Source organism: Mytilus edulis, chromosome 7, assembly GCF_963676685.1.
Source record: "Mytilus edulis chromosome 7, xbMytEdul2.2, whole genome shotgun sequence".
Taxonomy (NCBI): domain Eukaryota; kingdom Metazoa; phylum Mollusca; class Bivalvia; order Mytilida; family Mytilidae; genus Mytilus; species Mytilus edulis.
In genome coordinates, this window is record NC_092350.1 from 88,129,661 (window position 1) to 88,144,199 (window position 14,539).

General features: G+C 33.4%; 1 protein-coding gene across 1 annotated transcript in view; it reads right to left on the bottom strand.

Moving 5' to 3' along the window:
• LOC139483478 (uncharacterized) overlaps positions 1-14,539 on the bottom strand; it is a 766,788-nt gene that overhangs the window by 27,677 nt on the left and 724,572 nt on the right. Inside the window, exons 10-14 of the mRNA XM_071267500.1 lie at positions 12,916-12,991; positions 7,881-8,123; positions 7,005-7,490; positions 6,352-6,458; positions 2,517-2,970 (exon numbers count right to left, since the gene is read on the bottom strand). Coding sequence (XP_071123601.1) covers positions 2,517-2,970; positions 6,352-6,458; positions 7,005-7,490; positions 7,881-8,123; positions 12,916-12,991 — 1,366 coding nt within the window. The remainder of the gene's footprint in view (positions 1-2,516; positions 2,971-6,351; positions 6,459-7,004; positions 7,491-7,880; positions 8,124-12,915; positions 12,992-14,539) is intronic.

A 14,539-nucleotide genomic window follows, 5' to 3' on the forward strand; every position in this document is an offset into this window, starting at 1 on the left:
ATTTCACAACATAATAAAATAATTAGCTATAATTTAACAAGAATGGACGCTGTGAATAAAGAAACTAGAGGCTCTAAAGAGCCTGTGTCGCTCACCTTGGTCTATGTTCATATTAAACAAACGACACAAATGGATTCATGACAAAATTGTATTTTGGTGATGGTGATGTGTTTGAAGTTCTTACTTTACTGAACGATTTTGCTTCTTACAATTATATCTATAATGAACTTTGCCCATTAGTAACAGAGAACTATATTTGGTAAAAATTTACATAAATTTACCAAATTAATGAAAATTGTTAAAAATTTACTATAAAGGGCAATAACTCCTTAAGGGGTCAATTGACCATTTAGGTCATGTTGACTTATTTGTAGATCTTACTTTGCTGAACATTATTGCTGTTTACAGTTTATCGCTATCTATAATAGTATTCAAGATAACCAAAAACAGCAAAATTTATTTAAAAATTACCAATTGGAGGGCAGCAACCCAACAACCAGTTGTCCAATTCATCTGAAAAAGGACAGATAGATATTGACTTGATTAACAATTTAGCTTCTTGTCAGATTTGCTGTAAATGCTTTGGTTTCATAGTTATAAACCCAAAACTGCATTTTACCCCTATGTTCTATTTTTAGCCGTGGCGGCCATCTTGGTTGAATGGCCAGGTCATCGGACACATTTTTCAACCTAGATACCCCAAAGATGATTGTGGCCTAGTAGTTTCAGTGGAGATTTTTGTAAAAGATTACTTAGATTTACGAAAAATGGTTAAAAATTGACTATAAAGGGCAATAACTCCTAAAGGGGTCAACTGACATTTCGGTCATGTTGATTTATTTGTAAATCTAACTTTGCTGAACATTATTGATGTTTACAGTTAATCTCTATCTATAATAATATTCAAGATAATAACCAAAAACAGCAAAATTTCCTCAAAATTACCAATTCAGGGGCAGCAATCCAACAACCTATTGACCGATTCATCTGAAAATTTCAGGGCAGATAGATCTTGACCTGATAAACATTTTTATCCCATGTCAGATTTCCTCAAAATGCTTTGGTTTTTGAGTTTTAAGCCAAAAAACTGCATTTTACCCCTATGTTCTATTTTTAGCCGTGGCGGCCATCTTGGTTGGTTGACCAGGTCACGCCACACATTTTTTAAACTAGATACCCCAAAGATGATTGTGGCCAAGTTTGGATTAACTTGGCCCAGTAGTTTCAGAGAAGAAGATTTTTGTAAAAGATTACTTTAATTTACGAAAAATGGTTAAAAATTGACTATAAAGGGTAATAACTCCTAAACGGGTCAACTGACCATTTTAGTCATGTTGAATTATTTGTAGATCTTACTTTGCTGAACATTATTGGTGTTTACAGTTTATCTCTATCTATAATAATATTCAAGATAATAACCAAAAACAGCAAAATTTCCTCAAAATTACCAATTCAGGGGCAGCAACCCAACAACCTATTGACCGATTCATCTGAAAATTTCAGGGCAGATAGATCTTGACCTGATAAACATTTTTATCCCGTGTCAGATTTCCTCAAAATGCTTTGGTTTTTGAGTAATAAGCCAAAAACTGAATTTTACCCCTATGTTCTGTTTTTAGCCATGGCGGCCATCTTGGTTAGTTGACCAGGTCACGCCACACATTTTCTAAACTAGATACCCCAAAGATGATTGTGGCCAAGTTTGGATTAATTTGGCCCAGTAGTTTCAGAGAAGAAGATTTTTGTAAAAGATTACTTTAATTTACGAAAAATGTTTAAAAATTGACCATAAAGGGCAATAACTCCTAAACTGGTCAACTGACCATTTTGGTCATGTTGACTTATTTGTAGATCTTACTTTGCTGAACATTATTGCTGTTTACAGTTTATCTTTATCTATAATAATATTCAAGATAATAACCAAAAACAGCAAAATTTCCTCAAAATTACCAATTCAGGGGCAGCAACCCAACAACCGATTGACCGATTCATCTGAAAATTTCAGGGCAGATAGATCTTGACCTGATAAACATTTTAACCCCCATGTCAGATTTGCTCTAAATGCTTTGGTTTTTGAGTTATAAGCCAAAAACTGCATTTTACCCCTATGTTCTATTTTTAGCCGTGGCGGCCATCTTGGTTGGTTGACCGGGTCATGCCACACATTTTTTAAACTAGATACCCCACTGATGATTGTGGCCAAGTTTGGTTTGATTTGGCCCAGTAGTTTCAGAGGAGAAGATTTTTGTAAAAGCTAACGCCGGACGACGGACGACGGACGCCGGACGCCGGACGCAAAGTGATGAGAAAAGCTCACTTGGCCCTTTGGGCCAGGTGAGCTAAAAAGATTAATTTTGACTAATTGTTTAATAAAAGGTTCTTACAAACCAACACAAAGATAACTGAAGGGCACCAATTAACAATCCCCAGTGCTCTAAATGGTTGATAAACAATATTTAAGTAAGTTGCTTTTTTACCAGGAATATAATTACTACTCAATGAAAATATATACAAACCAGTAATGAAAGATCTCATAACTTCAACCATAAGAAGGGGACTTATGATAACTTTATCTCTAAGCTGTGGTGTGTCAAAATACACAATCTTCCCTAGAGAATGCTGAAAATGTAGGAAATCGGTCAGCTGTTCAGCAGACAGGACAGACACCTCGCTGATGGCATTCAATTCTTTAACTTCAGCCAATGACATAATTTGTTTCCCTTCTGCCACCAATTCAGCGATCTCGAGCTCCAGTGGAACACATGTGTTCGGCATCCTTTCACCCCAACATGGGTGGTTGAATGTAAGTTCTGTAATAGTTTTCTTCAGAACTTCTATTTCAGGGTCAGCTTGATCTTTAGCATTAACAAATATTAGAGGCCTAAGGACCAGATGATGTTGGCCTTCATGGTCTTTAAACAACTCCTCAATTCCACTATAAAGCTCTTCACGTCTTGTCTCAACATTCTCCTATGAAAACATAAAAAGGTTGCCAAATAAATTAAAGACCCTAAGTGAGCGCACTCACATACCCCACGTCCCCACATTGTCATTTGAGAAATAAAATAAGTGTAAGAAAAAAAGTTGTATAAAAAAAGGGAATCATAATTTCCTGTCAATATGTGATCTACACAGTATGTCCTTATTATCTACAAAGTTTCATGAAATTCTGTTGTGTGGTTTCAGAGGAACTGCGATGACAAACTGTTGCAGAAGTACATTTAAGCAAATAAGTTCAAAGGGGCGTAACTCCTAGAAAAAAAATGAATCGTAATTTCCTGTCGATATGCACATCTACATAGTATGTTCTTATTATCTACAGTTTCATGAAATTCTGTTATGTGGTTTCAGAGGAGTTGCAATGACAAACTGTTGCAGAAGTACATTTAAGCAAATAAGTTCAAAGGGGCGTAACTCCTAAAAAATTGAATAGTAATTTCCTGTCGATATGCACAACTAGATAGTATGTCCTTATTATCTAAAAAGGTTTAATGAAATTCTGTTGTGTGGTTTGAGAGAAGTTGCGATGACAAGAAACAGGACTGACGGACGGACGGATGGACAGTCAGGGGCATTACTTAAACAAGTAATTTTTAAAAGTTACTTATATAAGTAATTTTTGTTTTTGAAAATAAAACAATTACTTAATAGAGTTATTTTAAATTTCAATAAAACATAGACTAAATGTAGTTTTAATGAGTTTTTACATAATTTCATATCATAAAGTTAAGAATTTATTATATTTGAGAGGATTATAGAGATGAAGGGTTACTTTAAAAATTATGACAAAAATATTACTCGAATAAGTTATTTGTTACATTTTTAATAAAATTAGTATTAAAACTTATTTAAGGAACATGTGTACTTGGTTTGGGTTACAAATTATAAATAACTTCAAGTCTTAATCAATTCACAAGTATCTATATATTTATATCAGTCTACCTTCAAGATTTTGGAGGTAAATGAGAATTTAATTGTCCCAAGATACCAATCTTTGACCAAGAAGCGTCGGTATGAAAGATAAGTGCGTCAGAAAGTTAATTAGTGTTTCAGAAGGATTAGATTTAATATGTCAGGGGAAAAATAACCAGATGACTGTGGAAAATTGTTAAACCTAGTAAAATCTGTATTATTGGACACCTATAAAAATAATATTCAGAAAAGTTACTTATATAAGTAATATTTAAAATAGCCTCGTTTTCAACATTACTTAAATAGGTAATTTTAATTGTTACTTGTTTAAGTAATGCCCCTGACTGATGGACCGACAGACAGATGGGCCAAAAACATTATACCCTCTGCAACTTTGTTGCGTGGGGTATAATAAACTTGAGGCTGTAAAAAGGTTGCATCGCACATCATTATCTAAAAGCATCTTCAATGGGTGTATATTCCAACCACAATTATATAATAAGATTGATCTCAAATTTTCAGAGTAGACATTTCTACTGTTACAGGTCAATTTACAACTTTAGCCTAGCTCTTATACTTTTAAAGATATTTCCAATACTATTAAGGATGTTCGCTTGTCATGTTTTGGATTGTTTGTCAGATTTACGGAATCCTGTGATTTTATCCATTCGAATGCCTTAAACAAATTCGCCAATTGACCCCCATTTTTCTTTTTACAAATATTTTACATGTATATTGATAAGCCATCTGTTAAAGTCTTATACAATTTTAATTATATTTTAAATGTTTTTAAGAACTTAAACTTGTCAATGATAAAGCTTTGATCAGTCAAGAGAGACCATTTTCCCGCCAAAATGTCAATGGCTATTATATAAAAAACAAGCACATTGACCTATATATTTGTTTGCTCTTTTGGTTCCTTAATTACTCCCCTATCAATATTTTTAGAAGATGTTTTTTGTTATCTACATAGTTTTTAAACACTTGTAAACAAATATATTTTAATAAATTGGCAATAAATCTAAAACAGTTCAAACTATTAAAAGCCTAATAGCCAGTAATTTCAGTATTTTCGTGAGAAAAAAAAATATTGTATGATATAAATTTGCAGTTATAAATAAATTAGGAATGTGTCCAAGGTACACACATGATGCCAATGCTAAATGGGCACAGAACTCAAGAACTGTATAAGAGACACTACCCAAATGTGTACTTGATCTGAGTATTTTGCTAGTAAGCATTGTCCATACTGTTCGTAATATTTAAATTTGGTTGAGGCAATTTAAAGTTAGAGAACAGAAACAAAAAAATCAATATTTCTAAAAAGGCATAACTTTAGAACAGCAAAAGTATAGCCTACAAAATTCAAACTTGACTTATGTTTTTTGGTCTTAAGCATTGTATAGAGTAAGAGAACAGAAACTATTTTTTTTTTAGATTTTTTTCCATTTGCTAAGGAGCATAACGCTTTAACAGTAAATTGACACAATCAAAATCCAAATTTGATCTGTGTTTTGTGGTAACAACCATTTTGTATAATTAGTTATCAAAGGTACCAGGATTATAATTTAGTACGCCAAACGCGCGTTTCGTCTACATAAGACTCATCAGTGACGCTCATATCAAAATAGTTATAAAGCTTAGAACAAATACAAAGTTGAAGAGCAATGAGGATCCAAAATTCCAAAAAGTTGTGCCAAATAGGGCTAAGGTAACCTACGTATAAGTTTCATGATATTTGGTTGAGGCAAACTAAAGTTATAGAACAGAAACAAAAAGATCAACATTTTTTTCCATTTTTAAAAGGCATATCTCTGAAACGGCGAAAGTGTAGACTACAAAATTCAAACTTGATTTATCAGTTTCGGTAGTGAGCATTGTGTATTAGCTTCATAACATTTGATTGAGGCAAATTAAAGTTAGAGGACGGGAACCAATGTTGGGACTAACAGGCATACGAAAGTACATAAGGACAAGGATAAAACTTAATGCCCCCTCCCCTACGGCAGGTGCATACAAAGTTTAACTTAATAAATGACAGTTTCTCATTGACAACATATATGTTTAAATAAAATTGACTTAAATGAAATTTTTTACATTTAATATGAGCAATTGTTTGAGGTCAATAGACCATGACTGAGAGTGGCAGGATCAAATAATCTCCATGGAAATGAGATGTATCAAATTTAATATTGATACAACTGCATATCAAATTTCTGTGTGTAGGCCTTGTAATATGATCTTTATGTATTACCCACAAATCAATGGGGTATTGTTCTTTCAAAAGTGTAGTTTTACACAAAGTTTGGTCAATTTAAGACATATGGGCATGACATCATTATGTAAGCATAAGAGCTCTTATGAGGCTAATTGTACACATTATTGAAGTATTCAAATGACAATAACTAACTCATATATAGCTAACATTAGTTCACTTACCGGTGATACTTTATCTTTGTGAGTGGCAACAAACAAGATCTTTGGAATGCCTGCATATACAACCTTACAATAGGTCAGTATGGAATTGACCCAATATTGCAAGAATACTACAAAATAAAATTCAAATATGTCATAAAACATTTTTAAAAGAAGTATAAAAAAGTCTAGTTCATAGTTGTGATCCTACACTTTTAAGTTTTTCTTTGTCTTTTGTCTTGTTAACCCGTAATAAAAAATACTTTGTCAACCTCATAAATTCTTACAGTTGATAAACATCTTCCTTTAAGTTGGAATCTCTGTCAAAAAGTGACAACTGTTTCAGTGTATATGTATAGACACTATTGTTGTATTTGTCATTCAGTCTATTTCAGCATGTTCAGTATATAATTCTTAAATTCATGGTTCGCAATGACCCCACGAAAGCCACAAAAATTGGTAAATCACGAATAAGAATGAATCCACAGTACCTCATATCAATGCTGCAAAATGCGAATTGAGGTATAATATTGTAGTTGGTGACAAGCTAAAAGTGACAATGTAAATAAATTAAGTAAACATTTAAGTTTGCTTATATATTTAGAAAAGATATCACCTTGCTGTTTTAAAAATGTATCCTGTTTGCATTATCTGTGTGTAATTAACATGCATAATACCTGCTGGCGTTGGTGTCATGTGCTGCCCTGGAAAACACATCACATCAGGGACCTGTTCATGCAAATCTTTGCTTCCATCAAATACTACAAGAAACAATGCCCGGAACGTCATGAAGGTCTGGTGTGTTGTTAGATAAACATATTGTCCACCGAAATCCCAGAAGATAAGACGTCCAACTTTCATCTTATACTTCCCACTTTTGAGGACTTTTTCCATTTTGCTTCTTATTTCCTCTTTAGTCATTCTTGTTCTCATTTTCTTTCCGATCTGTTTTACTGTGAGAGGCACATTGGAGGATTTCTTAGCTGGTAGAGATTGTGCTGCTGCCGACTTTTCTGAGGGCATAGAGGACAGTGTAGCTTTGGCATAACCAGTTGGACTTGTATCTGAAGCCTGATTAAACTTTTCAGTGAGTTCACTCTCCTCTTCTTCTAGAGAGGTCATTAACACTTTGTTGTACACAACATCCAGGGCGTTATAAGAGTCTGAAATTAAATTTAATACATCAGGCAAATCAAATCCAAAACAGCTACAGGCTGTCAAAACCAAGTGAAGAATACAAGAAAAATCATAATTAAGATCAAAATTCAATCTTATCAAGTGTAACATTCACATAATGCTATAAGTGTATTTTAAAGAGAGTCATGTTTTAACTGATGTATTGATGCCATTATTGATTATCGAAAATAAATGTCAAATTATTCCATAATCTTAACATTAAAATTCAATTTGAATTAACTTGGTGCCTGAATAGAACTCACAAAACATATGGCTACAATGTAATGTGATTAAAATCAGTGCTATAGCATGTCTGCTGATAGGGAGGTCCACACAACAGCATGTGGTAAGATATTTCTACTTGTGTGTTTTCTCACCTGGATCAATTAGAATCCATTCTTTCGTCTCAATGTCGAGGCCACAGCGACCTTCTACGAGAGAAATGCCGTCAGTCGGCTGTCGACCATCTAGTACAATATCACCAGCTAACAGCTTCACAAGAGTAGACTTCCCAACGGAAAACTGGCCGGTTACCATGCATCTCATATCAAATGATTCATAGCTGCCCTTGCCTAATAAACGATTTAACATGGCAGACTGTTGCCCTTTTCCGATGGGATCTGAAAAAAAAAAAAAAGTTTGAAAGTTTAAATTTCATCATGTTTGTGAAAAAAATGTATGCATACACACACTCAAAGATAATTTCTCCACTTTTTGTCTCTGACACTGGACAATGTTTCAATAAATTTATTAAATAATACTATTAGACAAGGATATATGTTTCTTATGATGCTGGAGATGTGTTATTTACAGCAATGACTTGTGACATATTTCCTATAAAGTCACAGTGGTCTTTAAATAACCTTAATTAGAAGTTTGCTGCCAACGCTCTCTCTGTCATTAAAATAATAAATGAGTATATTAATGTTTTGATCCGTCAAAGTGTCGATATGTCAATGTGTTGATTTATCAGTCTATAAATGTTTTGATATGTCCATGTGTTAATGTATATGTTTGTTAATGTGTTGATATGTCAGTGTGTTAATGCCTTGATGTTTGAATCTGTTAATGTGTTGATATGTCAGTGTGTTAATGTCTTGATGTTTGAATCTGTTAATGCCTTGGTGTTTGAATCTGTGAATGTGTTGATGTCAGTTAACTGCTAGTAGTCTGTTGTTATTTATGTATTATTGTCATTTTGTTTATATTCTTTGGTTACATCTTTTGACATCAGACTCAGACTTCTCTTGAACTGAATTTTAATGTGCGTATTGTTATGCGTTTACTTTTCTACATTGGTTAGAGGTATATGGGAGGGTTGAGATCTCACAAACATGTTTAACCCCGCCGCATTTTTGCGCCTGTCCCAAGTCAGCAGCCTCTGGCCTTTGTTAGTCTTGTATTATTTTAATTTTAGTTTCTTGTGTACAATTTGGAAATAAGTGTGGCGTTCATTATCACTGAACTAGTATATATTTGTTGAGGGGCCAGCTGAAGGACGCCTCCGGGTGCGGGAATTTCTCGCTACATTGAAACCTGTTGGTGACCTTCTGCTGTTGTTTTTTTATTGGTCGGGTTGTTGTCTCTTTGACACATTCCCCATTTCCATTCTCAATTTTATTTTTATGATATGTCAGTGTGTTAATGCCTTGATGTTTGAATCTGTTAATGTGTTGATCTGTCAGTGTGTTGATATGTCATTGTGTTAATGTTCAAGTCTTGTAATATGTTGATGTTAGTGTGCCAATGTACTATTGTGTAGATCTGTCATAGTGTCGATATTTCAATGCATTGAGTTTTGAGTCTGTTAATGTATAGAACTGTAATTTATAGATCGGTTAATGTTTAGATCTGTTAATGTATAGAGCTGTTAATGTATAGATCTGTTAATGTATAGATCTGTTAATGTATAGATCTGTTAATGTATAGATCTGTTAATGTGTCAATATTTCAATGCATTGAGTTTTGAGTCTGTTAATGTATAGAACTGTTAATGTATAGATCTGTTAATGTGTAATTATTTCAATGTGTTTATGTATGAGTCTGGTAATATGTGGATCTTTCTGTGTGTCGATGTATGAGTGAAAATGTTGACTTGTCAGTGTGTCGATGTGTCAATGTGTTGATGTTTGAGTCTGTAAATGTGTCTATATGTCAATCTGTGAATGGTTGAGGCTGTTAATGTGTTGATATGTTGGTGTGTTGATACGTCATGTGTTGATGTATGAATCTGTTATTGTGTTGATCTGTCAATGTGTTGATATGTCAACTTGTTGATGTTTGAGTCTGGTAATGTGTTGATTTGTCAGTGTGTCAATATGTTATTCTAATGCAATTTGTATGTAACAATTTTTTTCATTGGCTAAAAGTTGCCGTCAAATCTACAGTTGACCATGCGTAACTAAGGAGGGACAACCATTTTGAAATGATTGAATCAACAAATGTTCGATTACTACTATATAATCCAAAATAAAACAACATCTACCTCGAATTCGTCATTATAAACTGTTTTTATCCGATTTTGAAACGTACAGGTAACGTAATAACCTTCAGTTTGTAATTTTTCATTTGTATGACGTCACGTTTACCCATGATGTCTTTGCGCCAAAATCATTCATGAAGTTTCACGTTTTTTTTTTATTTGTCAAATTTAGACATTTTTCAAAGTTTTATCGTATTATTTCTTTTTGAAATGCATTAGAATCTGAATAACAGTACTGTAGTTGAAGAGTTGCCACCGTCAATTTTGATTTGACGGTCGCAAATCTCTGTTTTACTGTCTCTGCTACGCGTCGCCAGTAAAACTGCATTTGCGACCGTCAAATCTACAATTGACGGTGGCAACTCTTCAACTACAGTACTGTTATTCCTAAAATGTGTTGATGTTTATCTGTCAGTGTTTCAATATGTCAATAAGTTAAATCTATATGTCTATGTGTTGATGTATGAGACTGTTAATGTGTTAATCTGGCAGTGTTATGATGTAGAAGTCTGTTAATGTGTTGATCTGTCAGTGTGATGATGTATAAGTCTGTTAATGTGTTGATCTGTCAGTGTTATGATGTATAAGTCTGTTAATATGTTGATCTGTCAGTGTGATGATGTAGAAGTATGATAATGTGTTGATCTGTCAGTGTGATGATGTGTAAGTCTGTTAATGGGTTGATCTGTCAGTGTGATGATGTGTAAGTCTGTTAATGTGTTGATCTGTCAGTGTTATGATGTAGAAGTCTGTTAATGTGTTGATCTGTCAGTGTTATGATGTAGAAGTATGTTAATGTGTTGATCTGTCAGTGTTATGATGTAGAAGTCTGTTAATGGGTTGATCTGTCAGTGTGATGATGTAGAAGTATGTTAATGTGTTGATCTGTCAGTGTTATGATGTAGAAGTATGTTAATGTGTTGATCTGTCAGTGTTATGATGTAGAAGTCTGTTAATGGGTTGATCTGTCAGTGTGATTATGTAGAAATCTGTTAATATGTTGATCTGTCAGTGTTATGATGTATAAGTCTGTTAATATGTTGATCTGTCAGTGTTATGATGTAGAAGTCTGTTAATGTGTTGATCTGTCAGTGTGATAATGTAGAAGTCTGTTAATGTGTTGATCTGTCAGTGTTATGATGTAGAAGTCTGTTAATGTGTTGATCTGTCAGTGTGATGATGTAGAAGTCTGTTAATGTGTTGATCTGTCAGTGTTATGATGTTTCAGTCAGTCTATTAATGTGTTGATCTGTCAGTGTTATGATGTAGAAGTCTGTTAATGTGTTGATCTGTCAGTGTTATGATGTTTCAGTCTATTAATGTGTTGATCTGTCAGTGTTATGATGTAGAAGTCTGTAAATGTGTTGATCTGTCAGTGTTATGATGTTTCAGTCTATTAATGTGTTAATCTGTCAGTGTTATGATGTATAAGTCTGTTAATGTGTAAATCTGTCAGTGTGATGATGTAGAAGTCTGTTAATGTGTTGATGTGTCAGTGATATGATGTTTCAGTCTATTAATGTGTTAATCTGTATGTGTTAAAATATGTCAATGTGTTGATATATGAATCTGTTAATGTGTTAAAATGTCAATTTGACGATATGTTTATGTGTTGATGAATCCATCTGTTAATGTGTTGATGTATGAGCCTGTATATGTGTCGATCTGTCAGTGTGTCGATATGTCAATGTGTTGATGTATAAATCTGGTAATGTGTTGCCTTTTACAACTGATTTTTATAGTTCGTTCTTATGTTGTACTGTAACACAACTTTCCAAGGTTAGGGGAGGTTTGGGACCCCGCTTACATGTTTAACCCCGCAATATGCTGTATGTATATGCCTGTCCAAAGTCAGAATCCTGTAATTCAGTGGTTGTCGTTTGTTGATGTGTTACATATTTGTTTTTCGTTCATTTTTTTGTACATAATTTAGGCTGTTAGTTTTCTCGTTTGAATTGAATTACATTTGTCCCTTCAGGGCCTTTTATAGCTGACTATGCGGTATGGGCTTTGCTTATTGTTGAAGGTTGTACAGTGATCTATAGTTGTTAATTTCTGTGTCATTTGGTCTCTTATGAAGAGTTGTTTTATTGGCAATCATACCACATCTTGTTTTTTATATGATCTGTCAGTGTGTCAACATGGCAATGTATCAATGTATGAGTATGCTTTTGTGTAGATCTCTCAATGTGTCAATGTGTAAAAAGCTTTAGAATTGTCAATGTATCAATATGTCAGTTTGTTAATGTGTCAACTAGTCATTGTGTCGATATGTTTATGTGTCAATGTTTGAATTTGATACCTCAATTTTGATATGCGGATCTGCCAATGTGTCAATTGATTAATATGTCCATTTGTCAACTGGTCAATGTGTTTATCCGTCTATGTGTCAATGTCTTTATATGTCAAAAACTACTTATTCTGTAAAATCCAGTTGAGCCAATGGCTGGATTTGGTTGTCAACTGAACAGGTTGAGAATGTTATATAAATCGGGTCAGAATTAATTTAAGGTTATTGTGATCTGTAATCAACAGGTTGAGGAAAGAACCGGCCCCACCCTCAGATAAATATTCCACAGTCCCTAAATCGGATGAGAATGAGAGAAGTTTATGTTAAGGTTAATATGATCTGTAATCAATCAATCTTCATCAATAGCCTACTTTACTTTTCCTATTAATATTTTTTTTTTTTAACATTATACAGGTTATATGCAGATATCAAGGTTTCCATATATTAGAAATAAGTAACAATACATCATTCATGTCATTCCAGCCAGTATATACAATAATTAACATAGACAATTGCCTTGTGTGATGAACCAGTAGGAATGATAGTACCGCCATTGTTAGCAGACATCAAGGTCTCCGTGATTAGAAACAAGTAATTATTATTTCAGCCAGTATCTGAATAATTAATATTAGATGATTACCTCCAACTACTGGTGCTGCAGGTTCCTTTGATTGGTTGTCAGGAGTCAATTCTTGGGATGTCTTTGACATGACAGTCTACAAAAGAAAAACATGTAACAAATAGTCTAATGCAATAAGTTTGTAACGACAATTTTCATTGGACGTTGACAAATATTTTGAGGGGTTAGATTCCACGTTCTACCAGTCCGTAACTAAGAAAGCCACCATTTTGAATTCTGATATGTTTTGGGTATGCAATTTCCTCGTAATTTCTCAAAAAATAAACAAAATAGTCACATTCTGAGCCTCAAAATCTTTTTGTCTATATTGAAACCATTCTGAAGCGTACGAAAGGTAGAAATACGCTAAGTATTCATGTTTGACAACCAGAGCATACATATGACGTCATATTGTTTAAATGCTAAAGACGATGCAACAGTTTCGCGGACTTTTTCATTTATGGCATTTTCAAGCCAAAATATTTATTAAATGAAATTTCTGTTAATATGTGACATTAGAATGGAGATAACTGTATTGTATTTTAAGCTTGGCCTTCGTAAAACTTGATTTTACTGTCGCAAATATCCGTTTACCTATCTCCGCTTCGCGTCGCTAGGTAAACTCAATTTGCGACAGTAAAATCTACGTTTTACGAAGTCCAAGCTTAAAATACAATACAGTTATCTCCTAAGTAGAGTGACCTTTCATTGTTAATTTCTGGGTCATTTGATCTCTTGTGAAGAGTTGTCTCATTGCCAATCGATACCACATCTTATATCTATCCTAAAGTCCTATTTTTGCCACTGAAAATAAAGATTGTAAGAACAATTTCAAACTTGCCCATAATTTGCACATAATGTTTGGAAATGCACAAGATCAAGAAATACACACGTCAGACAAATTATTCTGACAACCAGTCTTTATGGAGAAAGAGGGAATAAAAGACCACAGACATGGTTGTGTTACGGCGATTGGAATCATCAATCTGAATAACTAAAATAAGGGACAACAAATAAAATTTTACTTAAATTTTGTAATATTCTTTCTTTTTCAAATAATTTAGGTTTATGTTTATTTATTTATTTTGATTTCTTTCAGGAGCAGATATTGCCAAGTTAAAAACAGTAGTTTTATCAACCATAATCATAATGGAGAAAATACATTATTTCTTAAAGTATGTGTTACTATATTTGTTTTTATTTCTCCCATTGTTTAATTGCAAAAGAAAGGACAAATTCTGGTGTTAGGCTGTTTTCTGATTTTTGTGATACCATGTTTATTTCTTTAAAGGTGTCAGATCACTAATTCGAAATCCCTGTCAGAGCCTGTCTATTCCAACAATTTTTTCAACATTTACAGCTTTATAATATTTTTAACTTCATAGAAAGCAGGTGTTACTCTTAGTATACTGAATCGTATGTATAATCTTTCTACCTGCCAATTATAATTCATGTTTAATGTCTTGTAGTAAAATACCAATGACCAAAGGTAACTACTAAACATAGCCCCTGGTTGTTCTGGAAATCTTAAATAAATATAGTATGGAGTGCATTAATCCTCAATTTTTAATGCACACTCATTGGCAAGTAAATTTTGTCTAAAAATGGTTTAAATATATTTCTCTTTCACAAAAAAAATTTATTT